Genomic DNA, 26,862 nt, shown 5'->3' with positions numbered 1-26,862 from the left:
GAAAGGAAACATCAGGAATCAAAACAGACCGAAGAGGCAGAAAGGAAGTCACATGTTCAAGAAGAGGGTTAAACCCGTTCCAGGACAAGGCCGGTATTTCCATGAATTAATCCACATGGTGGAGGAAACATATAAATGCTTGGAGTGTGGAATGAACTTCTCAGATCAAACCCAATATGATATCCATTTGCAAATGCACAGTGGAAAAGAGACCCATCGATGCTTAGAGTGTGGAAAGAGCCTCCTTTGCAGAGCAGACCTCCTTAGACATCAAAAAACACATACAGGAGAGAAACCTGATAGCTGCTCAGACTGTGGCCAGAGCTTTTCACAGAAATCAGACCTTGTTCAACACCAAAGTGGAATGACCTTCTCTGATGGAAGAAAGGGTAATGTACATATTCCGAAGCACAGAATAATGAAGGGACGTAAATGCTTTCGATGTGTAAAGCATTTCAGATACAGATCACAGCTCCTTGTGCACCGAAGACTACATACAGGGAAGAAAACTTTTCAATGCTCAGAGTGTGGAAAGAGATACAGTAGGAGAGGCCATCTTCAAGAGCATCAAATAATCCACACAGGGGAGAAACTTTTTGAATGCTCAGAGTGTGGAAAGAGGTTCAGCCACAGTGGCAATCTACAAAGGCATCAAAGAACACACACAGGGGAGAAACCTTATGAATGCTCACAATGTGGAAACCGGTTCAGTCAGAGTGGCCATCTTCAACAGCATCAAATAACTCACACAGGGGAGAAACCTTTTGAATGCTCAGAGTGTGGAAAGAGATTCAGTCAGAGTGGCAATTTTAAAGAGCACCAAAGAGCCCACACAGGGGGGAAATCTTTTGAATGCTCAGAGTGTGGAAAGAGATTCAGTCACAGCAGCCGTCTTCAAATGCATGAAAGAACCACACAGGGGAGAAACCCTTTCAGTGTGCAGAATGTGGAAAGAGATTCAGTCAGCGGGGCAATCTTCAGAGGCATCAGAGAAGCCACACAGGGGAGAAACCTTATGAATGCTCACAATGTGGAAACCGGTTCAGTCAGAGTGGCCATCTTCAACAGCATCAAATAACTCACACAGGGGAGAAACCTTTTGAATGCTCAGAGTGTGGAAAGAGATTCAGTCAAGTGGCAATTTTAAAGAGCACCAAAGAGCCCACACAGGGGGGAAATCTTTTGAATGCTCAGAGTGTGGAAAGAGATTCAGTCACAGCAGCCGTCTTCAAATGCATGAAAGAACCACACAGGGGAGAAACCCTTTCAGTGTGCAGAATGTGGAAAGAGATTCAGTCAGCGGGGCAATCTTCAGAGGCATCAGAGAAGCCACACAGGGGAGAATTTTTTTGAATGCTCAGAGTGTGGAAAGAGATTCAGCTGCAGTGGCAATCTTAAGAGGCATCAAAGAACCCACACGGGGGAGAAACCTTATGAATGCTCAGAGTGTGGAAACCAATTCAGTCAGAGAGGTAATCTTCAACAGCATCAAATAACCCCCGTAGGGGAGAAACCTTTTGAATGTTCAGAGTGTGGAAAGAGATTTAGCCAGAGTTGCAATCTTCAAGAGCACCAAAGAACCCACACAGGGGAGAAACCCTTTGAATGCTCAGAGTGTGGAAAGAGATTCAGTGGAATAGTGTTCTTCAACAACATCTAAGAATGCACACAGGGGAGAAACCTTTTGAATGCTCAATGTGTGGAAAGAGATTCAGTCATAGTAGCAATCTTCAAATGCATCAGAGAACCCACACAGGGGAGAAACCTTATGAATGTTCACAGTGTGGAAAGAGATTTAGTCACAATAGTAGTCTTCAAATGCATGAAAGAACCCACACAGGGGAGAAACCTTTTGAATGCTCAGAGTGTGGAAAGAGATTCAGTCACAGACGCAGTCGTGATCAGCATTTAAGGATCCACGGAAAGGAGAAACCTTTTGAATATGTAGTGTAAGACCCCTATGCCCTCCTGTCCCGTCACCCCAGTTTGACTCCTGTTTTCCTCTTGGTTGTTTTACGGCACCCCCTTGAAAGCCTAAGGTACAATGGGGGGATTGTAGGAATAAGTTTGAGAGAGCATATGTGCCTGCCACGTCCAGAGCACGTTTCCATCACAGGGGCAGGACATTACTATGGCTTTTACATACCCCCCCAGCTCCAAGGCACATATACAATCAGATCTCTACTTCAAAGAGTATTTGAGAGCCAGTGTGGTGTAGTGGTTAAGAGCAATGGTTTGAACCAGTGCTAGGACTTAAGGAATCAGCTCTCAGTTGCTTAGTGTTGGTTCATTACAACTTTACTCTTTTTATTGTGTATCCGATAAAATTACAATTATAATCACTTTTTCTTTGTATTTTTATTTTGGGGTACCACTACTCAGATCGACTCTGGTATACACAGACTACAAGATTCTGTATTATTCCTTTTTGCAACACTTTAAAGCTAATTTCCTCTGCTCTGGTCGCAGTTTGGGGTAACACTTTGAGATTCAGTCTCAGAGGCAGTCATGAGTGGCGTCTAAGAACTTTCACAAAGGAGAAACCTTTTGAATGCTCAGAGAGTGGAAAGAGATTCAGTCAGCATGGCAGTCTTCAAGCGCTTTTAAGAACCCACCCAAGGAGAAACCATGTAACTGCTTAGCCTGGGAAAACAGGTTTATCTTATTTCATTTGTTTATCATTTTAATTAGATATGCAGAACAAAAAAATGGCTACACAACAAAAACAACAACAAAAGAACCGTATAATAACTTCATATCCAATATAAAATATGATACCATCAAGTAACATTTTTGATGTTTTACACATGTACAGGCCAACCTCTGACCAATAATTAGCCAAAAGTCTTCTAGGGGGTGGTGTGCACCGGAACAGCAAGGAAGCTTTCCCGCCCTTCTTTCACGTACTCCGGCACACATGTGCCCCTCTAACTCAATTCCTTATTTGCTGCCTTTGGAGTCAGTCAGTCATGTTCTCTGTTGCTCATCATCGCATCATTGTTGTTGAGACCTGGGGGGTTACCTTTTCCTTTTACCTTTCCTTTCATCCCTTAGAAGCTCCTTGATCAATTGATCTTGAGCAGCATATATCTAGTGTTGGAGGGATATAAGGATTGAAACAAATCTTGCCACTGACAATGTAGCCTTGGGGTCCCTATCGCTTAGTAAAAAAGGCATTGTGTCAGTCACAGAGGCATTGGATTTGTATAATAAAAGAGGGGAAATATAGTGCCTGGGGGGTTACCACATTTTGTATTCCCAGCGATGTATCAAGAGTTTGGAAATGTTGTAAAAAACAGCGCTTTAAAAGGGTTTTTGGATACCATGGCTTATAAATGGTTGGAAGATGTCTTCGCAGCTAAAGGGGCCAAACAAAGTGCAAACAGTATTTTTTATAACGTTTTCAAACTCATAATACATTGGTGGGAATACATAGAAAGTGCGAACAGTATTTTTTATAACATTTTCAAACTCTTAATACATAGCTGGGAATACAAGTGTGGTAACCCCCCTGGTTTGTTCCTACTGTCTTCAAATGGTTGAGCTCATCATTGGTAGGGATATTTTCCCTGGTATCGATGCCCCCCCCCCCCCACGATCCAGCAGGCAGCGGGGCTGAACAAAATGGCACAAAAAGTACTCTTCAAAAATCCCCCTGACTAGGGGAATAACTATGGCCCAAGATTGGTCTTGACACCCATACCGCCCATTCACATCAGCCTTGGCTACGTGAGCATAGAGACCGCTATCTCCTGTTTTTGAGTCCCAAGAGAGGAGGGCGAAATGGTACCACCCAAATCTGATGAAGGAAAGAAAGAAAAAGAAAAAAAGAAAGAAAGAAAAGGAGGGAGGGAGGGAAGGAAAGAGAGAGAGAGAGAAAAGGAGGGAGAGAGAGAAAGAAAAAAGAAAAGGAGGGAGGGAGAGAAAGAGAAAGAAAGAAAGAAAGAAAGAAAGAAAGAAAGAAAGAAAGAAAGAAAGAAAGAAAGAAAGAAAGAAAGAAAAGGAGGGAGAAAGAAAAAAGAAAGAAAGAAAAAAAGAAAAGGGAGAGAAAGGGAGAGACAGAAAAAGAGAAAGACAGGGAGAGAAAGAAAAGAGTGACAGAACAAGGAGAAAAGAAAGAGTGAAAGAGTGGCCCATGCCCAACCGGGGGGGGGGGAAGGTTCAGGCTGGCCGCACTAAGCTTCAGCAGCCTGTGCACACCCGGAGAGGGAGGGGGAAGGAGGCAGATGGCTCCAAGCTGGCTGCACCAAGCTTCAGTGGCCTGTGCATGCCCAGGGAGGGGGGACGGTTCAGGCCCATGCGTGCCTGGGGAGGGAGGGAGGAAGGTTCAGGCCGGCCACACTGCGCTTCAGCAGCCCATGCGTGCCCGGGGAGGGAGGGAGGGGGGAAGGAAGGGGATGGCTCCAAGCTGGTCGCTCCGGGCTTCAGCAGCCCGTGTGCGCCCTAAGAGGGAGGGAGAAGGGTTCCGGCTAGCTGTGCCGGGCTGCAGCGGCCCGGGAAGCCAGAAAAGGTTGGGGGAGGGGGGAAAGGGGGGACTAGCTGCCTTGGCTCCGCGGGCTGGAGAAAAGCCCTCCGTGAGCCGGAGCTGGCCCGTGGGCCGCATGTTTGACACCCTTGGTCTAGGGGTGTCAAACCACAGCTGCTGGCGAAACGTCAGGAAAGAAAATACCAAGACCACGGTTACACAGCCCGGATAAAGTCAATGCATTTACCTGGGCTGAATAAAGACCTTGCATTCATGGCTCACGACCAATGCTGATTTCTCCACACCCATCTCTCCCCTGGACATCACAGACTCTTCTGCATACCATACCTAATCCCATCACGCCTGCTATTCACATTTACATATTGTTAACATTTACATACTAATGCTTGTCTGAATTCACTCTCCTCTACTTAAAGACAGATGGATTCTCATTCTAGCTGTATCTGAAGAAGTGAGCTGTGGCTCAGGAAAGCTCATCCCCTGCCAGAAAATATTCTTGTTAGTCTTTAAGGTGCTACTGGACTCTGGCCCTTTTCTGCTACTGCAGACAGACTAACACGGCTACCCACTGTGAATTAAAGACAGATGGATTCTCATTCTAGCTGTATCTGAAGAAGTGAGGTGTGGCTCAGGAAAGCTCATCCCCTGCCAGAAAATATTCTTGTTAGTCTTTAAGGTGCTACTGGACTCTGGCCCTTTTCTGCTACTGCAGACAGACTAACACGGCGACCCACTGTGAATTAAAGACAGATGGATTCTCATTCTAGCTGTATCTGAAGAAGTGAGCTGTGGCTCCCGAAAGCTCATCCCCTGCCAGAAAATATTCTTGTTAGTCTATAAGGTGCTACTGGACTCTGGCCCTTTTCCACTACTGCAGACAGACTGGCTACCCACTGTGCATTACAGACAATCTTTGGTGGGGTCTAACGTAGGGGGGGGGGGGAAGCGGCGCTTCCCATTTCTAGGGGGGGGGGAAAGCCCTGAAGCAGAAAGGGGCTCCGCTGCCAGCTCCCCTCCTCCTTCGGGGATCTCAGCAGACCAGTGATTCTGCGCCAGAGAACAGGGGGTGGGCTGGGGGCTGGACAATGCTTGGGGGGGGAGGCTTCCAGGGAGGGGTGGGGGGAGAGAGAAAAGCAGGCAAGGCAGCATTTCCTGCTGACCCAGGTTAGGCAAGGCAAGGCAGGTGGGCTCCTCCACCTCCCCCAAAGCCCGTTTTGCAGAGAGAGGGCAGGCGCGCGCGCGGGCGGGGTCTGCTTTGCATCCCGACGGAAGGGCGACGGTCCCCTTCCACTGGGGGTCTCTGCCCCATCTTGCCCGGAGCCCGGTGCGGGGGAAAGCGGCCGACGTGGCTCTTTTGCTCCTGCAGCAGCAGCAGCTCCTTCCCGGTGAGTCAAGGGTGGGGGGATCCCGGGGCTGGTGCGCGTGCTGGAGGGAGGGGAGGTCGGGGGCGGGCCCCGATCCAGGGGAGCCGCCCTAGTGCAAAGCCCCCGGGGGCTGCTCCGTCTGGCGCTCCTTTGCCCCTCCTCTCTGCACCGGGGTGGGGATGAAATCCAGCCCCCCCCCTTCCTTCACTGCAGAGGCCTTGCCAGCGATTTATATTTGCAAGGTGGGTAAGAACATAAGAGCATCAGAAAGCCCCTGCTGGATCAGACCCAGGCCCATCAAGTCCAGCAGGCTGTTCACACAGTGGCCAACCAGGTGCCTTTAGGATGCCCACAAACAAGATGACTGCAGCAGCATTATCCTGCCTGTGTTCCACAGCTCCTAATATATTAGGCATGCTCCTCTGATCCTAGAGAGAATGGGTATGCAGCATGACTAATATCCATTCTAACTAACAGCCATGAATACTCCTCTCCTCCATGAATATGTCCACTCCCCTCTTAAAGCCCTTCAAGCTGGCAGCCATCACCACATCCTGGGGCAGGGAGTTCCACAATTTAACTATGCGTTGTGTGAAAAAATACTTCCTTTTATCTGATACCCACAAGCAACATAATTGCAGCAGCACCATCCTGCCTGTGTTTCACAGCACCCAAGATAATAGGCATGCTCCTCTGATACTCCACAAGCAACATAATTGCAGCAGCGCCATCCTGCTTGTGTCCCACCGCACCCAAGATAATAGGCATGGTGGGAGACATTGGATGAGTTGGGGGAGGGTGTTGAGGGTCAAGGAAAGGCAGTAAGGAGAAACCGTCCTCTTGGGAGGGAGCAGAGCAGCCGATGCCTGGGGAATGCTCTGCGTGGTTCGAGCCAGTAAGCCCGGTCAGAAGCTTCTCCAGCAATAGGGCCTGAGCATGCTTCTCACCCTCCAGGAACCATAGAAAATGGAAATAGATTGAATATTATTTAAGGGGGAGAGAAAGTAGAAAGGAGGAGGTGGTGTGGAGACAGTGGGCACCCCCTGACCTGTAAACCCCTCCCCCCAAATCTAGGATATGAGAAATATTGTCGAAGGCTTTCACGGTCAGAGTTCATTGGTTCTTGTAGGTTATCCGGGCTGTGTGACCGTGGTCTTGGTATTTTCTTCAGTGTCACTCCTCTGAAGATGCCTGCCACAGTTGCTGGCGAAACGTCAGGAAAGAAAATACCAAGACCACGGTTACACAGCCCGGGTAACCTACAAGAACCTAGGATATGAGCTTTTCAGGGCTCTGCCCCTTGGTCTTCAAATCAGTTCTGTAGATGGATTTTTTAGAATCTGCTCCCATAGAGGCTGATCCCTCCCCCCATCACACCCCAAGGCTTCTTTGTGGCAAGGAGGGCAGAGACCTTTTTGTCCTTGTGTAACCCTGATTCCACTGGGTGGGGCTAAAGGGTTGGGGTACTCCACCTAAGGGTACATAAAGGGTTGGGGTACTCCACCTAAGGGTACATAAAGGGTTGGGGTACTCCACATAAGGGTACATAAAGGGTTGGGGTACTCCACAAGAGCCCCGTGGCACAGAGTGGTAAGCTGCAGTACTGCAGTCAAAAGCTCTGCTCACAACCTGAGTTCGATCCCGACGGAAGTCGGTTTCAGGTAGCTCACTCAAGGCTGACTCAGCCTTCCATCCTTCTGAGGTCGGTAAAATGAGTTCCCAGCTTGCTGGGGGTAAAGGGGAGATGACTGGGGAAGGCACTGGCAAACCACCCCGTAAACAAAGTCTGCCTAGGAAACGTTGGGATGTGACGTCACCCCATGGGTCAGGAATGACCCAGTGCTTGCACAGGGGACCTTTACCTTTACCTTACTCCACTTAAGGGAAAAAGGCACAATATTCCCAGAGTGATCTGAATCTGCCGGTCACATACCTCAGTAGGAATTTATTTTCATGTATTCGATTTGATTTGATTTCTATTCTAAAACTGCACATTAATATTATTAATTGGCTATTAGTCTGTATTGTGGTAGTTGTTGTGAATGTTTGCAGTGGATGTTATATGAATCTTCCCAGAATGATTGGAGGGCCTGAAGCTGCTGGTCACTTCCCTCAGAAGGACTCTGGCTTTTTAATAAAGCTACACATTAATATTTGAGTGCTGCAAGAAACTCCTGAAAAGAAAGAACAGACGACATACCAAGGCAGAGCTGCAAGTCTATGCATCCTCAAGGAAGTGGCTAGAGCGAAGTCAGAAAGGCCCAAACTGGTACATGTTAATTATTGTTTTACATACTTAATTGCTGTTCTATATACTGTTTCTTATTTAAAAAGAACAAATATGAAGTTTGTTTGTTGTTATTTCCATAAATGTAAGTGTCGCAAGGTGGGAGTACATTGTCAAAGACATGCTCCCTTAGTTACTTCATTGAAAAAATATTTCTTTGATATCCCTCTTTGAATTAAATAGAAGTTACCCTTGGGGTGACCTTAGAGTTGGGGTGTGTGGACAGGTCCTCCCCTCCCAAAAAGCCCTCCAAAGTAATCAGAAGCAAGCTTGTAACATCTCTAAAAAGGAAGAGACAGTTAATTTTCCCAAAGAATCAAACAGGCATATCTCAAAAAGCTGGGTATGTAATATAGCAAAAATATATTACAAACCACAAGAAGCACTTTTGTTCTGAACCACCATAGATCTTCATTGTCTTTTGTTTCCCTTGCAGCATGTTGCTGTCTGTCTCTCCCCCACCTGACACCCCAAGGGAACATAAGAACATAAGAAAGGCCCTGCTGGATCAGACCAAGGCCCATCAAGTCCAGCAGTCTGTTCATACAGTGGCTAACCAGGTGCCTCTAGGAAGCCACAAACAAGACGACTGCAGCAGCACCATCCTGCCTGTGTTCCACCGCACCCAAAATAATAGACATGCTCCTCTGATACTAGAGAGAATAGGTATGCAGCATGACTAGTATCCATTCATTTTTTCATAGCCGAGTGAGTAAAGACAACTTTTCACAGTTGAAGGCAACACAATAGGAGAGGAAGGAGATGGAAGAGCAGGACCCAGAAGGATCTGGACTTGGAAAGAGAGCAAGGATAGGGCCCCGTCTGGTCCAAGCTGGGAGTGGTTTCAAATTCTGGGAGAGAGAGATCTGGGATCAGGAGCCTGTGAACTCAGACGTACATTGCCGACGCTTCCGGCAGTTCGGCTACTATGAGGCCGATGGGCCCCGAGAGGTTTGCAGCCAGCTACATGGACTTTGCAAACAGTGGTTGAAGCCAGAGAGACACACCAAGAAGCAGATCCTGGACCTGGTAATCCTGGAGCAGTTCCTGTCCATCCTGCCCCAGGAAATGCAGTGCTGGGTCAGAGGATGTGGGCCGGAGAATAGTTCCCAGGCAGTGGCCTTGGCCGAAGGTTTCCTCCTGAGTCAGGCAGAGGAGAAGAGGCAGGCAGAACAGGTGAGGACTTTTCTTTCCACATATGTCCAATTCAATATGTGATATCTGACCTTATCCTAAAGCTTTCTTGTCCGATATTTGTCCGAGTGTTAATCATCCAATGGGAGATTTAACCAGCTACTTCAGTAGCCACTCCTTCTAGGGAATTTCCCATCCCTCCTCATAATTTGCCAGTGTTGAATGAAAACCCTACCAGGTCTGCTGATAGGAAGGTGCAGAGTGTGGGAGTGGGGCAGGATCCATTCCTTGGTGTCTTCCTTTCCATATCTGACCCGTCTCCCTCGCTGCTGTTTTAGATGTGGAGTCCATACGTGAAAGTGGAGGCTAAGTGCTCTGAGACCGAAAGAGCTCTGTCGGAGGAAGGGCAGCAGGCCCAGGCCCAGGAGCATGCCCAAGATGCCCTCTCACGTGGTAAGGACTCATGCCTGGATGGGATTGGGGACATCCAGTGAATTTGATAGGTAGAGAGTTCTGGTGAGAGAAAAAATCGAAATGCTTCTTCACACAACTTGTGGCACTCAGTCTTCTATTCTGATATCTAGTCTGTCATATCTGTGGATACTGAAATCCAGTGATTGGAGATGTGAACGGGCAAGACAGATTGTTCTAGAGATCTAAAAAGGGCCCCAGATTTGCAGAAAAAGTTGACATTGGAGAGTTTAAAAAACCCCGAAAATGATAAAAAGGAGCACCTGTATCTTTAAGCAGTTGATTGCCTCAGTGGCTGCTGCTTGGCAACCATAGTTTTCTAAGGCTTGGTTCTGCCATCAAAAGCAAGGGGGAGGGCCCTTTCCCACCCTATTTTGGCCTTTGAAGGATGACTCTTTGGGGCCAGGCCTGGGTAGGGGTGCCAGCTCCAGGGTGGTAAATTCCTGGAGATTTTGTGGTTGAAGCTGAGAAGGACAGGGTTTGGGAAGGGGAGGGGTCTCAGCTGAATATAACGCCATAAAGTCCACCCTCCAAAGCAGTCATTTTCTCCAGGGCAACAGATCTGGGTGACTTGATACCACCCAACTTGCATGACTGAAATAGGCCTGCCTGCTTGCTACTGTTCAGCATCAGCCACCCTAAGAAAGCCAATGTGGTGCAGCAGTTAAACTTCAAAGTAGGGTCTGGAAGGCCCATGTTCGAATATCCATCTTCCCTTTGAAGCTGAGTGATTTTGGACCAGTCATATACTTTCAGCCTAACCTACCTCACAGGATTCTTGTGTGGATAAAAAGGAGGAGAGGGGAATAATGTCAGCTGCTTTGGTCCCCACTGTGGAGAAAAGTGGGGTAAAATGACATCAATAAATAATAAAACCATCTGAAGATGGAAGGCAGAGAAATGGTAAGGTGGTGAATGGCTGAGAAGGAGAGAATGAGGCAGGGAAAGGGAAGAGGATATGGGGGCTGTCAGGGGGAGGGAAAGAGGATAGAGTGTGGAGAGGATATACGGGGAAAGTGAGATGCCACCCCACAAGTCCTTGAGGGTTCCCTTCCATGCAAGTGGGTCTGCCCAGTGGCCACACAACTGGGCCACAGTTTTACTAGGTAGAGGTTGCTGGAGGGTGGAGAACAGAAAAGCTTAACATAGAGGAGCAAATAAAGGTAGTTCGGCTGTGAAGGAGATAGCGTTGCCAACTCCATGTTAGGGATTTCCTGGAGATTTGGGAGCTGGAGCCAGGGGAAGGTGGGATTTGAGGAGGGGAAGGACCTCAGGAGGGTATAATGCCATAGACTCCACCCTCCAAAGCAGCCATTTTCTCCCTGTGAATTAGGGTTGCCTAGCTCTGAGTGGGGGCTGGAGATCACCCAGAATTACAACTGCTGTATGTATGATACAGATAATTCCCCTGGAGAAAACGGCTGCTCTGGAGGATGGACTCTGTGGCATTATACCTTGCTGATGTCACTTCCCTCCCTAAATCTCGCCTCACCAAGGCTGCACGCCCAAATCTTCAAGAATTTCTCAGTTTGGAGATGGTAACCCTAATCCCTGTAATTGAGAGATTTGTTGTGATTTCAGGAAATCTCTGTTCCCCACCTGGAGGTTGGCAGCACTAGAAGGAGAGAAGAAAGCAGGAAAAGGGGAGAGGCTGTGGGGGCTTTCAGGAAACAGAAAGGAAATAGTGGGGGAATGAGAAATAAGATGCCTCCCACATGTCTTTGAGTGTTCCCAGTTGTGTTCACTAATTGTGATGCCCGTAAAAGGGGATTAGCCAAATTCATGGAGGCAATTCCTCACATTGATCACAATATTTATATCCCACCTTTTTTCCATTAGAGAGACTCGAAGTGGCTCGAAAGAAAAGGCAGACAAATCTCAATCTTATGAATAAACAGAGCCTGCACATTCTGGGCAGCATAGCTCTGACAACCAGTTGCTAGAGGCCAGTAATGGTGGGAAGATTTGTTTTGTGCTCATACTTATCGGGGCATCTGAGGGGCCACTGCGGAAAATAGGATATTGGTCTAGGGATGCCAGGCTGTGTTCAGGCATCCTCACCACCTTTGGGGAGGGGCTTGGGGCGGATGTGATGTCATGTTATGTTGCATCTGGCCGAAAACCAGATTTGACATTAGTGCGTCAGTAGATGCTCTGGAAACTCCTTAATATTACCCTGAGTTTGCAGATGTGCTCAGGTCACATCAGGATTTTTGGCCAGATGTGATGGCAAGGTACAATGTGATGTCAGTTTCGCCTCCCTCTTTTTCTCCCAGCAGCCTGGACTCAAGGGTTTGTGCGAGGGACCAGCCGGTGGGAGAATAGCATGCCTGGGCCTTTGGTTTGATGCAGCAGAGGCACTGTCATGTTTTTGAGATCCAGAGATAACAGGACAAGCTTCAAATATCACAGAAGTCTGAAACGTGTCAACGGCATATATAGCCCCCCAAAGCTTATGGGTACCCTGTGGTTCTCTTCCGCCTCTCCCACAACTTAGTACGGAGTGTTACAATTCATTTTCAGTGTATGTAGAGCAAGGTTTCATAGCCCTGGGAACAGGGTTGCATGAAGCATGATTCACACAAGCAAATAGAATAGGAAGTGGAGGCTAATCCCCTTTCTTCCACATTTCTCTCCCTGGCAGGCAGTGAAGAGACAGTGTTGATCCATTCTCTTTGGGGAGGTTTGAAACCAGCTGCTGCTCCTCCGGACCAGGTAGAGGAGATTGGGGGGGGAGGGGACAGCCGGGGTCTGCCTTGCTTTTTCAAGAGGGCTTTTCTTCTGCAGTTGCTGCTAAGGCGCCCAGGCAAGAGGCTCTGAATTCTACTCCTTTTACACATGCCAAGCTCTCTAACCTGCACCCTCCCAGAATGCCCCCTTCCACAGTGCTATCTCTGCCTGGCATAGTTTCTAACGAGGGAATCTGCTTTTTCTTTCAGTCTCTGGTTTCTTTTGAGGAGGTGGCCGTGTATTTCACCGTGGGAGAGTGGGCCCTGCTGGATCCGGACCAAAGAGCTCTCTACAGGGAAGTCATGCTGGAGAACAACAGGAACGCGGCCTCTCTGGGTAAGGAACTTTCATAGGTGCCAAAAGTGCAAATTTCTGCCTTTGGGATGATGCATGAATCAAAATCATGAACAGCAATATGTTATTTTGAGTCCTGCCCCGCTACTTGCTCCCTTTTGGAGGCCTCAAAGTGTTGGGGTGAGAGCGAAAGCTTTATTCAGCATGGCCGAGCATAGCAACCCTAACCTCCTGATTTGCCCGGGGCAACAGAGGCCAGTGCTGCCATCAGCCAAGCCAGAGAGGGTGTCCTGGCCTGATGCCAATATGGGACTGAGAGGACCCCGAAAGACTCTCAGTTGCCAACCATTACAACACACTTGTCCTCCAGATGGGATTTCGGTCATCCCCTCATCTGGAATGGATCCGTCCCCCTTGCACTGGTTGGGATTGTGGGCTTTAATCTTTCTCTCTCTCCCTCTTTCCCTCTCTGAAGTCTGGGAGCTCCGAAGCTCATTCCGGGGCTGAGCTCAGCTGTGGCTCTTGAGGGGCTGCTGTATCCTTAAATATTGGATATTCCATAGAAAGGGGTGGGGGGTTACTCATGAACAGAAAAGCTGGAGGAGGCCAGAGGCCCTTTCCTACAGCCGTCACCTAGATGCCTTACCTGCCCTCCCAACAACTGGCACCTTGTCCCAAAACAATGGGGGGTCCCCTTTGAACTGTGTGGTTCACTCAGTGAAGTCTCAAAACCAGCACTTTATGATCTACATCACAACTAGAAGGAAACTCTGTGCAGCTGCAGAACTCGATATGTTGGTGAGTTCTTGTGGAGAGCCAGCATGGCTTAGTGATTAAGAGTCGTGAACTCTAATCTGGAGAAAGGGCGTTGATTCCCCGCTCCTCCATATGAGGCCTGCTGGGTGACCAGGGGCCAGCCACATTTCTCTCTGAACTCTCTCAGCCCCATCTACCTCAAAAAGTGTCTGTTGTGGGGAGGGGAAAGGAATGCGATTTGCAAGCTGCATTGAGACTCTTTAAGGTAGAGAAAAGCAGGGTATAACACCTCTCTCTTCTGTTTAATCATCAATAACAGAGACTCAATAGAGCTACACAGCAAGTCACGTGTGAATGGTGGGAGAGTGATTCTTTGCCACTTTCCCCCCGTCAAGTGTATATGGGAAGTTTGGGGAGGGGAGAGATAGGCAGAATATAACAACTACTCACCTGGGAGGTATGGCTGGGGATAACATGTGACCAGCAGATCATTTGGGGTGGGGAGAAGGTATGAAAAAGGAAATGCACACCAATTAGTGAGCAGTCAAATGAAACAAAAAGGACAAAGGCCTCCTTGCTAATTAGAGAATCCGCTCCAGGAAAAACAAAAATGAAAGTATGGCCTTCGGAAAGACCTTCCATAAGAACATGAGTGTTATTTCCGAGAAACAAATTTCCTCAGGAGAGAAACTGTATGATTGTGTGGAGAGTAGAAAGACGTTCAGTTGGATATTGGCCCTTACTTCACATCAAAGAATTGTGTGGGAGCTGTATAAATCGTTAGATGGCAAACCAAACCTTTCTGATGCTGCAGGCTTTCATGTCCCATTAAAATGTATGTTAATGTATTCTTCAGTGTATAGCTGGAAACAGCCACTGAAATGTTTTGTGTGTAGATGGAATTTCAAGGGAAGATCAGACCTCCTTGTGTGGGTGTTAACAGGATCTCTCTTTTTATTCCAGCAGGGGATGATCAGTGGAGTGAGGATGATGAGGAACTGCATCAGCTATTGCCAGATAAAATGAAGACTGAAGGTTTGAAAGGAAACTTCAGGAATCAAGGAAGACTTAACAGGCAGAAAGGAGTGCACATGGTCGAAAAGACCGATAAACCCATTCCTCGCCAAGTGCAGGATTGCCTTGAACTAATCCACATGGCAGAGGAAGCATATAAGTGCTTGGAGTGTGGAATGACTTTCTCGGAGCAAACCCAATATCATATTCATTTGCAAATGCACAGTGGAAAGAAGACCCATCAGTGCTTGGAGTGCGAAAAGAGCTTCCTTTGCAGAGCAGAGCTCCTCAGGCATCAAAGAACACACACAGGAGAGAAACCTTATAGCTGCTTAGACTGTGGCAAAAGCTTCTCACAGAAATCAGACTTTGTTCAACACCAAAGGATTCATTCAGGAGAGAAGCCATTAATCTGCTTAGAGAGTGGAATTACCTTCTCTGGTGGAAGAAAGGGTAATGTACATATACCGAAGCACAGTATAATGAAGGGATGTAAATGCTTTTGGTGTGGAAAGTACTTCAAATACAGATCACACCTCCTTGTGCACCAAAAAACACACACAGAGGAGAAACTTTTTCAATGCTCAGAGTGTGGAAAGAGATTCAGTTTCATTGGCACTCTTCAAAGGCATCAAATAACCCACACAGGGGAGAAACCTTTTGAATGCTCAGAGTGTGGAAAGAGATTCAGTCGGCATGCCAGTCTTCAAGAGCACTACAGAACCCACACGGGGGAGAAACCGTTTGAATGCTCAGAGTGTGGAAAGAGATTCAGTCATAGTGGTAATCTTCAAATGCACCAAAGAAGCCACACAGGCGAGAAACATTTTGAATGCTCAGAGTGTGGAAAGAGATTCAGTCAGCGTGGCAGTCTTCAAAGGCATCAAAGAACGCACACAGGGGAGAAACCTTTTCAATGCTCTGAGTGTGGAAAGAGATTCAGTCACAGGCTATATCTTCACATGCATGAAAGAACCCATACAGGGGAGAAACCTTTTCAGTGCTCAGAGTGTGGAAAGAGATTCAGTTTGATTGGCAATCTTCAAAGGCATCAAAGAACGCACAGAGGGGAGAAACCTTTTCAATGCTCTGTGTGTGGAAAGAGATTTAGTGAGAGTAGTAGTCTTCAAATGCATCAGAGAACCCACACGGGGGAGAAACCTTTTCAGTGCTCAGAGTGTGGAAAGGGATTCAGTCAGCATGGCAGTCTTCAAATGCATCAAAGAACCCACACAGGGGAGAAACCTTTTCAGTGCTCAAAGTGTGGAAAGGGATTCAGTCAGCGTAGCGGTCTTCAAGTGCATCAAATAACCCACACAGGGGAGAAACGTTTTGAATGCTCAGAGTGTGGAAAGAGATTCAGTCAGAGTGGTAATCTCCAAAGGCATCAAAGAACCCACACAGGGGAGAAACCTTTTGAATGCTCAGAGTGTGGAAAGAGATTCAGGCATAGTGGCAATCTTCAAGAGCATCAAACAACTCACACAGGGGAGAAACCTTTTCAGTGCTCAGAGTGTGGAAAGAGATTCAGTCACAGGCGCTATCTTCAAACGCATGAAACAACTCACACGGGGGAGAAACCATTTGAATGCTCAGAGTGTGGAAAGAGATTCAGTCAGAATTGCAGTCTTCAACAACATCAAAAAATACATGCAGGGGAGAAACGTTTTGAATGCTCAGAGTGTGGAAAGAGATTCAATCAGAGTGGTAATCTTCAGCGGCATCAAAGAACTCACAAGGGGGAGAAACCTTTTCAATGCTCAGAGTGTGGAAAGAGATTCAGTCAGCGTGGCAGTCTTCAAACTCATCAAAGAACCCACACAGGGGAGAAACCTTTTCAATGCTCAGAGTGTGGAAAGAGATTCAGTAACAGATGCAATCTTGAACGGCATCTAAGAACCCACAGAAAAGAAAAGTCTTTTGAATGCTCAGTGTAAGGCCCCTGGCTTCTCCTCAGTTGAGACACTCCAATTTGATCTCCATTCTTCTCTTAGTTATTTTGAAAGGCACTCCCTTGAAAGCCAAAAGTGCAATGAAGGGGGATCTTTGGGTTATGTTTGAGAGAGTGTGTCTGCCTGTTATGTCCGGAGCACATTCCATCACAGAGGCAGGACATCACATGGGCTTTTCTACCCCCACCCCAAGGCATGTGTACAAAGACTATTGCATCAAAGTAATGGAGGACAATAGTCAGAAGGTTGCCTCTCTGTTAAAGGTCCCCTGTTGCTCGATTCTCAGGCGCTAAAGGCGGAAATGGCTCCTTCTATTTTAGGCCCTGTGTTTTTAAATACAATTGTGCACAATGTATAATAAAAAATTAATTGTTGTTATATTAGATAGTGTTTAGCTCAACCCCTTTGGTTTTCCCTCCTCCCTAGAAGGACAGTGATAAGGCTCTTGCAATGATGTCTCTCAGTAGGGGAGTGGATCGAGTTCATATGCAGGGAACGGAAGGCTTTTTGCATGCATAGTGCTCCCAAAGTATTGGTATTAGTAAAATGACAGATTGTAAACTTAAAAGAGCACTCCTGTAGAGGGTCATTGAGGATTGATCAGGTGAATGGCCAAGGAAGGCTAAGGGGCAGAGAGCCAAAACAGGCTTTTTAATGAGGTCACCTAATGGGGTGTTCTCAGCTCCTCAAGGAAGGGTGAGGTAAGAAAGTATCCTACATAGACACAGGAATCATATTGAAGCATTTTTTAACCAAATTGGGACTGTAAGTAAGAACTCGATTGTTGGGGGATCCATCAGCACTTTTCCCATCCTGGGAGGGTTGTGGGATATCTTCAGAGAGAGAGAAGCCCTTAGTGGTCAGAGACGAAATAGATGTTGTCAGACTGGGATGTTGGATCTTGTCTGCCTTTGGCGGGTGCTAAGATACTGTGTCCTGGTGGCTCTGTCTGGGCTAGGGATTCTATTCCCTGTGTGGGAGAATGGCCAGGAGATCTTTCTGAAGTGTGAAAGAGAAGTTAAAATGGGGAAGAAAATGCTAGCTTGTTTGTACCTTAGCTTGGTGGGAAAGATTTATACAGTGCTGGTCTTTATTCAACTTTTATTTATTTATTTGCTGCCTCACCAGGTACTTGTTTGAGAAAGCTCATAAAAATCCACAATGCCGTAAAAGAGTAAACAATGCATAGATACTCAGCATTCAAATTTTAAGAAGCCAGGGGGGCGGGATAAGAACACCATGAACACAGAATTGTCCTCAAGAGAGAAGCAGACTATAAAACAGCTAAAAATATAAAACCCACTCTAAGTTAAAGCCTGGTTGAAAAGCAATGTTTTGGCCTGGTGCTTCAGAGTGATTAAGGGGGGCTCCAAGGAAGCTTTAGAGCAGGGGTGGGGAACCTCAGGCCCGGGAGCCGTATGCGGCCCCCGAGGACATTTTTTGTGGCCCTCGGGACCTCCGGGAACCCTGCCGCGGAGGCGGGGCGCAGGGCGGCCCTCCCTGAAGGTGTTCCTGGGGCCACGGCTTACAGCGCCCTTGTAGCGCCCTTTGGACCTCCTCTCACTGACTGTCAGTTGTTGGTCGGCGAGAGGGGATGGGGAGGGACGCTTCCCCCAAGGCTGCCCCCTACAGCTGCAGCATGCAGGAACGCTGTGGCACATTGTAAGCCCCTCTCGCTGCCTGTCGACTGTTGAGCAGCGGGGCGGGGGGGAGAGGCCAGCGGCTCCCGGTGGCAGAGCATGCATGCGAGAGCTGATTGGGCTTGGGGTTTTTTTATAGACTCTGAGGGGGGAGGGCATGGAGACTGGGGCCCGGTTGCTTGGGGATCCATGCGCCACCGGGTGTGTGTGTGTGTGTGTGTGTGTGTGTGGGCGGGGGAGGTGGGGAGGTGGGGAGGCTGGGGCCCGGTCGTGCAGGCCGGCATGCGCGGGTGTGTGTGTGGGGGGGGGAGGAGGTTTTTCTCTCTTCCTCTTTTTCTGTCACTCTTTCCCCTTTCTCTCCCTCTCTTTCTCCCTCTTTTTCTGTCTCTTTCTTTGTCTCCCTCCGTCCTTTTCTTTCTTTCTTTCTCCTCCTCTCTCCATTTCTTTCTCCCTTTCTCTCTCTTCCTCCCTTTTCCTCTTTCTCTGTTTTCCTTCCTCCCTTCCTCCCTTGCCAATCGACTGTGGGCTGCGCCCCCCTGGTGCCTCGTTTTCTGGGGCTCACCGCTGGCTGCCCTCCCACCTGGGAGGGGGGAGCGGGGGCGCCCTGCAGGCCTTCTCTCTGTGGCCTCTCCTGGGGTTGCCAACCTCCAGGTGGTGGCTGGAGACCTAGCAACCCTAGCCTCTCCCCCCCCACCGGGAGATGTACACCTGGTATGGCCCCCGAAAGATGTTATAAATGTGCGAATGGCCCTTGGCAGGAAAATGGTTCCCCACCCCTCCTTTAGAGGGCCACCACTGAAAATGTCCCATCTCAGTTGACCACCTGCCTCTGTATTTGGGGGGGGGGGCACAGAGAGCAGGACTTGGGAGATGGACCATAACTGAGGGGAGGATCAGCATAAGACACTGGAATTAAAAAGGGTTTGCATGCAGGGGAGGCTGCAGCAGATACTTGGGCCGGCATTTATCTGGGTGAACGGAGAAAGCACCGCTTGATGTCCAGGCAGCAGAATGCAAATGGCATTCTTGTAAACTGCTGTGAGTTTGCCTGGTGCTTCAGAGTGATTAAGGGGTGAGCTTGCAGCCATACAATATAAATGGGGCTTGGAGTAATCCAGTGTTGCCCACATGCAAGAGCCACAGTGTGGATCTTGTTCTGCTCCAAAGAAGCCTCAATCGGTCTCTTCTGGATTAATCCATGATGCATGAAATCAACTTTCCATCTGTGTAAACTTCCAAAAGGGGTTGAGAAACAGTGTCTGGGGTCCTGGTGAGAATTTGGATGGAGACTGCAGCGAAGCTGTGGCAGAGGCATAAAGAAGGTGAAGCCTTGATCCAATCAGTCCTTGTGCACCAGACGATGATATGAATAGAGCTGCCATCTTGTCCCTGGAATAAAAGGAGGAGAAGGGAAGATAACAGGGTGGAGAAATGGCCTGCGCTCCTCTGTGCTCACCCCGGGCGAGGGGGCTCCCTCCTCTAAGAACAGAATCCAAGGATGTTGCCTGAGGTGAGTTGGGGGCTCTCTGATACCCTGCCTCCCTTCGTGCTGATGGACCCCTCTTCAGTTATATAGAAATAACCTTAGAGTAACTTTCAGGGGCTGCCCTTTTGATTGGTCAGGGAAGAGGGGATGGGCTGCTAGAGGGCGAAATATTTCCAGGTCTTTCTATTAGGACATATGATTAATTTTTTAAAGTGTTTTGTCTGTATCATGCAATTTTATTTCCTCTAGGCCTTGAGGTTTCCATTTTATTCAGTATTTTTGCTGCTTCTTCATTGTGTGTGGGGTTCTAATCTCAACATTCATGGTTTCTAAATTCACTGTATTCTGAGGAGTACCGAGTGTTGTGCTTAATAAAGCATGTAGGTAGTTCAATTTCAATACCTTTATTGGCATACCACGTGTGGGTAGTTTCAGTTCAATTCCTGTGCCTGAGTTCCTTACTGGATCAGCGTGGCCCAAAAGGGCAAAAATCAGACTCGATCCTGCAGTTTCTGGCCACTGGTCCCTCAAACCCAACATGAACTGCTCTGACTGGCTGTAGATCTTCAGGAAAAGACATTTCTCAGGCTGAGGCTGGCCTTTCCCAGCACTTTCTTCCACAGGATCCTTGCTTGGAGACCCCAGCGAATGAATCTGGAATCTTCTGCGTGCAAAGCCAATGCTCGATCACTGAGCCATGGACTGGCCCCTCTCTGGACCTCCTGGCCCGAACGTTTGTGGTGCCCTGGGCAAACTAGGACTCAGCAGCCCTTCCCTACCCATTCAAGTCAGAAAAAAATGAGAACAAAAGAATGAACCTTTATTTACTTATCATTCAAAATGAGGAGAAATAGAAATGTAGCACCTGTACATTGAATGCAGTAATTGACAAAGTAGCCAATGCTTTAAAGTTTTAACTCTTCACCTGTTAAAAGTATTTCTGATTAGTATAAAAAGGAAGCCATCATTTTGTTTGTTGGGAATCCCACCAAAAGATATTTCTGACCAGGACAGGATTACTTGTCAATATAGTTTTGCTGCTGCCAGAATTGTGATAGCCAAAATATGGAAACAAGTAAATAAACCTTCAATTATTGTCGAAGGCTTTCACGGTCAGAGTCATTGGTTCTTGTAGGTTATCCGGGCTGTGTAACCGTGGTCTTGGAATTTTCTTTCCTGACGTTTCGCCAGCAACTGTGGCAGGCATCTTCAGAGTAGTAACACTGAAGGACAGTGTCTCTCAGTGTCAAGGGTGTAGAAAGAGTAATATATAGTCAGAAAGGGGTTGGGTTTGAGCTGAGTATTGTCCTGCAAAAGTATTGTCCTGTAAGTATCAAGATAATGTGCTAATGAGGATATGGTATGTTAATATGGAACCATTGTATCCTGAAGTGATCTGTTAATGTGTGTAATCCAAAACTAATCTGTATGGCTATTGTTGAATGTTGTCTTTGTCTGGAGGTTTTTCAGGGCAGGAAGCCAAGCCTTATTCATTCTTAAACTCTCCTCTTTTCTGTTAAAGTTGTGCTGATGTTTGTGAATTTCAATGGCTTCTCTGTGCAATCTGACAAAATGTGCACCCCCGACAGAAAAGAGGAATAATCAAAACATTAATGGACCGTGCAAGACGGATCTGTGAACCACAGTTTCTCAAGGAAGAAACTAACCATCTAAATCACGCACTGCTAGCAAACGGCTACTCCAAGAATGAAATCAGAAGGGCCATTGAACCAAACAAAAATCAGAAAACTCAAGAAAAACAGTCTCCCATAGGAAAGGTATTCTTGCCATTTATTAAAGGAGTCACTGATAGGATGGAGAAACTTTTGAAAAAACATAACCTACAAACAGTGTTTAAACCCACCAAGAAAATACAACAAATGCTACGATCAGCAAAAGACAAAAGAGACCCCCTCACCTCTGCAGGAGTATATCGTATACCTTGCAGCTGTGGAGAAGTTTACATCGGGACCACAAAACGCAGCATACAAACAAGGATAAAAGAACATGAAAGATACTGCAGACTTGGCCAACCTGAGAAATCAGCAGTGGCTGAACATGGACTGACACAAACAGGACACAGGGTCTTATTCCAAGACACTGAAAGACTGGACAGTTCTACCAACTATTTTGTCAGATTGCACAGAGAAGCCATTGAAATTCACAAACATCAGCACAACTTTAACAGAAAAGAGGAGAGTTTAAGAATGAATAAGGCTTGGCTTCCTGCCCTGAAAAACCTCTAGACAAAGACAACATTCAACAATAGCCATACAGATTAGTTTTGGATTACACACATTAACAGATCACTTCAGGATACAATGGTTCCATATTAACATACCATATCCTCATTAGCACATTATCTTGATACTTACAGGACAATACTTTTGCAGGACAATACTCAGCTCAAACCCAACCCCTTTCTGACTATATATTACTCTTTCTACACCCTTGACACTGAGAGACACTGTCCTTCAGTGTTACTACTCTGAAGATGCCTGCCACAGTTGCTGGCGAAACGTCAGGAAAGAAAATTCCAAGACCACGGTTACACAGCCCGGATAACCTACAAAAACCTTCAATTGCTGACTGGAGAGAAAAAGTGTGGTTATATATGAGGATGGCCAGATTAACTGAATTTTTACATGGAAAAGACATGGAAGAATTTAAACAAACATGGTCTAAGGCCACCTCATACTGGGATAAGATGGCAAAAATGGATTTTACGATATTATTTAGTGAGGTATAGAAAAAATAATGTTTTTTAACAACTTTAATTTTAGATAAAAGATAAGCCTAACTACCTAGACACTTCTACGGAAGTCGGGTGGAGGGTCATTTTTTGGTGGGGGTGGAGGAAAGGGTATTATTGGATACTTAGATCAATTATGATTGTATTGAATATGCTGTAGTAAGAATACCCTTTTATAACTTCTTTTTTTTTAAAAAAAGCTATCGTATTTTACTTTTTTTCTCTTTTTTAATTTTTAATTTTCTTTGCTAACAATTTCTTTTTTTATATTGTATGTTTTGTTAAAATTTAATAAAAATTTATATATATATTAAAAAAGTATTTCTGATTAGTGCTTCAAACAGCTGCGCTTTGGGTTGCAAATCTATTCCTTCCAAAGCAACTACTTTGATAGATGCTGTAAAAGCTCCCCAAATATAAATATTATGAATTAGATTCCATCCCCTCACCATCCCCATAGTTTGCAGTACTCACAGTACTGTTTTTTTTTTGGGGGGGGGGGCTCTTTTCCTGTGCTCTCTGCAGGCTAACCCCCTATTTTTTCTCCTAGAATGATAACTGTTTTCACTACAGTTGCTTCTTCTAGATCGGGGTGTCAGACTCATATGTTACAAGGGCCAGATATAACATAAATGTCATTTGGTTGGGCTGGCCCGTGCCTCGCCAGCCCAGATCAGGACTGGGGGTGGGGGCTGCCTCAGCTGGCTCGCAGGCCAGATAAGAGCTGTATGTTTGACACTCCTGTTCTACATCTTCCTCTGCTGCTGCTTCTCTAGTGTATTGTTCCAGGGTGCATCAAAACAGAGGGGCTCTCCTCCATCCTTCGTGTAGGCACACTCTCTCAGCCCCACCTACCTCGCAGGGTGTCTGTGGTGGGGAGAGGAAGGGAAGGCAATTGTAAGCTGGTTTGATTCTCCCTTAAGTGGTAGAGAAAGTCCGCATATAAAAACCTTCTCCTCCTCCTCTTCTCCTCCTCCTCCTCCCCTGCTGTTGACTGAAGAATCTGCCATTTGGAAGCTTGGCCAGGAATACACAAAGTGTAATCAGAGAATCAAATCTGCTAGAATGCAAACAATGTTGTTGGTGTGTAGGAGGGTGTCAAGCCAGAAGAACTGTTTTGAACCATTGCTACCTCTGCTGCATTCATGTTGCTTCCCCTAGATGCAGCTTTCAGTAATTTTCCATTTCACACACTAACTGACTCTCATAACACCAGGTGTAGCTTGTACCGTCAACAGGGCCTAGTTTATCAAGCTCACTTGCTCACACTCTTAATTAACAGTGTTCAGTTTTGGGCACCGCAATTTAAGAAGGATGTAGACAAGCTGGAACGTGTCCAGAGGAGGGCAACAACAATGGTGAGGGGTCTGGAGACCAAGTCCTATGAGAAAAGGTTGAAGGAGCTGGGTATGTTTAGCCTGGAGAGGAAAAGATTGAGAGGTGATATGATAACCATCTTCAAGTATTTGAAGGGTTGTCATATAGAGGATGGTGCTGAGTTGTTTTCTGTTGCCCAAGAAGGTAGGACCAGAACCAACAGGTTGAAATTAAATCAAAAGAGTTTCCATTTGGACATTAGGAAGAATTTTCTAACAGAACGGTTCCTCAGTGGAACAGGCTTCCTCGGGAGGTGGTTAGCTCTCCTTCCCTGGAGGTTTTTAAGCAGAGGCTAGATGGCCATCTGTCAGCAATGCTGATTCCATGACCTTAGGCAGATCGTGAGAGGTAGGGCATCTTGGTCATCTTCTGGGTCACTGTATGGGTCACGGGGTGTGGGGGGGAGGTAGTTGTGATTTTCCTGCATTATGCAGGGGGTTGGACTAGATGACCCTGGTGATCCCTTCAAACTATGATCTGTGTGAGATGGGAGGGATGAGATTGCTCCTTTCCCCTGAGAACCTTATGCTGGTTTAATCTAGCTGAAGAACCTGGAGAGTTCTCCCCAAAAGTCATCCTGATTGGGACCTTGAGTCTCCTGTTCCTAATTCACTTTTTCATAAGTTTGAGTAGGCTGAAGTGCCGCCATTTCTTCTTCATTCTCTTTTGTCAGCATGTCACTTCATTGCTCTGAATAATGCTCAGCTGAACAAGATCTATAGCTTTACCATCTAGCATTATGATGTATCAATTTAGTAAGTATGTAGATAGCTAGACTTCTTTGTTTTATCTTGCACCTGCCTCTGACTATGTAACGTCGTACTATATCCTTTTTGAATACTTTTCTATCAATAAAGCTTTTTAAGCTATAACTGTGGGTTTACTGGCCTAACCCAGGACTGCTTAGTTATGTTACCAGCACAAAGGCAGGGTCTCTGTCCTCTTAGAGGGGTACTTTTTAAGATGACATCATGCATGGCTAAGTGGGACCATGGTCAGCTAGCTCCAACATCTCCTACTTCTGCTCACTATAAATGTTAGTCTTTAACGCTGGATTGCTGTTTCACTTTGGAAGGACAAACTGACATGGCTGTCCCTCTGCAATCACCGTCTGTTTGCCAGCTGTGAACACCGAGATGATTATACATTATTTCACCATCTGGGAACAGGTAGAGCCTGGTTATCAGGTTACTTTCCCAGTATGGAATGTAACACCATTGCACATGTGCACATTCTCAGAAAGCCTGATGACAATCCTACATTCCCCCTCTCCCACAGATCTGAGTCTGTGGCTCAGTGGCAGAGCATCTGCTTGGCATGCAAGAGGTCCCATGTTCAATCCCTGGCATCTCCAGTTCAGAGATAGCAAAAAATACATTTGAACTGAAATACTGGATTGGGGGGACGGAACACGCTCCTGTGGTTTAACATGTGAAATCCAGTTATTGGATCACTGTGCTCCAAGTAGTAGGGCTGTCGGTTCGGTTCCATCTGAACTGGAAACCGGCCAAATTTCCCCTGGTTCGGCAGTTTCCAGCTCGGATGGAGCTGAACTGAAAAAAGGCGGGAAAATGCGGTGCCGAACTCGGCAAGTTCGGGGGACCACGGAACAAATTCTGCAAGTTCGGTGTCCTCCGAACCTGCCTTTTCCCGCCTTTAAAGGAATAGGAGAGCCACTGATGATGAAAGGCGGCCGCAGCAGCACTAGTTTCCACCTGGTGGACTGTGTGATGGTGTGCGAGACTGCAGAGAGAGGAGGATCTGGGTGCGACCAACCCCCTCCCTCTCACCGTCTGAGGCCTTCCTTCCATGGGGAAAATGTGGGTTTGTGTACCTTTGCGGCATGGTCTACTATTGGATTTGTCTGTCTGTTTGTGGGGGTTGGGAGGGAGGTAGCCAGCTTCCTGTGAACTACTTTGCTGGCTGTGGGGGAGACCCTGAGACTGAGTTGACAGATGGCTGAACTGTGGTGAACTGTGCTTGCTTCCTATTGAACTCTTGGCTTGCCTCGCCAGTGTGATTCCCACCTGTGGGGGGATCCAGTGTACTTTGGTTGAAGTTAGCTTGGGTACCTAGAGTGTTGCATTGTCTCATCTGTGTGATTCCTGCTTGCGGGGTGAGGGGGCATCCAGCCCATCTGCTATTCAATAGCCGGCTGCTATTCATTCCAATGGGTGTAGGGGGGGCCTCTTCCAGACCCCATAACTCCGGACCCCCTGACCCAATCCTCACCAAACTCGTAGGTTCTTGCAAGGAGGGTCTCCCCAAGCTACCCTGAAAGTTTGGGACCCCCACCTCCAAAAATGCCCCCCCCAGAGCTGCAGAAAGCCTTGAATGTGTTTTAAAGGCCTTTAAATGGCCAAATTTGTTCGGGAATGCCGAATTTCCTGCCAAATTCAGCATTCCCGAACAGGTTTTTTTTCCCCAAAATTCAGCCGAATCCGAACCGAGCCAAAAAAAAATTTCCAACATCCCTACCAAGTAGTCTCAGAGGGTAGCTGTGTTGGTCTGCAGTAGAACAGTTAGATTTTAGTCCGGTAGCACCTTAGAAACAAGATGATTTTCAGGATATAAGCTTTCGAGAGTCAAAGCTCCTTTTGTCGGACACGAGTAGGAATGGAGATCTCGTCTTTATATCCCAGTCAGAAGACAGGAGGGGTGTTGTAAAGAATGCTTGCAAAGGACGTGAAGTTACAATGCATATTGGAATCAATTTGATCAGTGCAGAGGGTAAATGTTTTGGGGCATAACATTAGCATGGAGTTCTCAAAGTGAAACCCCAGTGACATGACATGAGACTTGGCGAGGCAAACAAATCAGGTATTCACAAGCTCACAGGGGATCCAGGTGTTCAAAGGAGACATGTTTAGCTACTGAAAGCGATTGCCATGAAGCTCCTGCTATCTCTAAGACTGTTGCTAACCCTCCTGGATCTGCTGGGAGTCTACAGGAATTGTGTTAGATACAAAAAGCATGTTATTAAACGTTTCACCAATTAGTATGCCAAAAATATATAATGAGTTATTTAGGTATATAGTGACTGAGGCAAGAGTGGTGAATGCAAGAAAGTGGAAGGCAGAGGACTACCCAGATGTAACTGAATGGACAAATAAATTAGC

General features: G+C 46.9%; 1 protein-coding gene and 1 pseudogene across 1 annotated transcript; both read left to right on the top strand.

Annotated features, from left to right (window-relative positions):
* Positions 1–418: 418 nt before the first annotated feature.
* Positions 419–1,863, top strand: LOC130478619 (zinc finger protein OZF-like; annotated as a pseudogene).
* A 7,036-nt stretch (positions 1,864–8,899) lies between these two features.
* LOC130478501 (oocyte zinc finger protein XlCOF6-like) lies at positions 8,900–24,478 on the top strand. The gene is made up of 5 exons (XM_056850679.1): positions 8,900–9,088; positions 9,610–9,724; positions 14,486–14,959; positions 15,101–16,411; positions 24,417–24,478. Exons 1-5 carry the CDS (start codon positions 8,900–8,902, stop codon positions 24,476–24,478), a joined length of 2,151 nt encoding a protein of 716 aa, XP_056706657.1.
* Positions 24,479–26,862: the final 2,384 nt, after the last annotated feature.

The sequence above is a fragment of the Euleptes europaea genome, chromosome 1 (assembly GCF_029931775.1).
Source record: "Euleptes europaea isolate rEulEur1 chromosome 1, rEulEur1.hap1, whole genome shotgun sequence".
Lineage (NCBI taxonomy): Eukaryota > Metazoa > Chordata > Lepidosauria > Squamata > Sphaerodactylidae > Euleptes > Euleptes europaea.
This window is presented reverse-complemented; position numbering and strand designations above follow the sequence as displayed.

Excerpts from the sequence above, each read along its gene's own strand:
- LOC130478501 (XM_056850679.1), top strand. The coding sequence starts at position 8,900 with ATGGAAGAGCAGGACCCAGAAGGATCTGGACTTGGAAAGAGAGCAAGG. Across the intron at positions 9,089-9,609 it reads AGGCCGATGGGCCCCGAGAG|ATGTGGAGTCCATACGTGAA; the intron begins GTTTGCAGCCAG and ends CTGCTGTTTTAG. Across the intron at positions 9,725-14,485 it reads CCAAGATGCCCTCTCACGTG|CAGGGGATGATCAGTGGAGT; the intron begins GTAAGGACTCAT and ends TTTTTATTCCAG.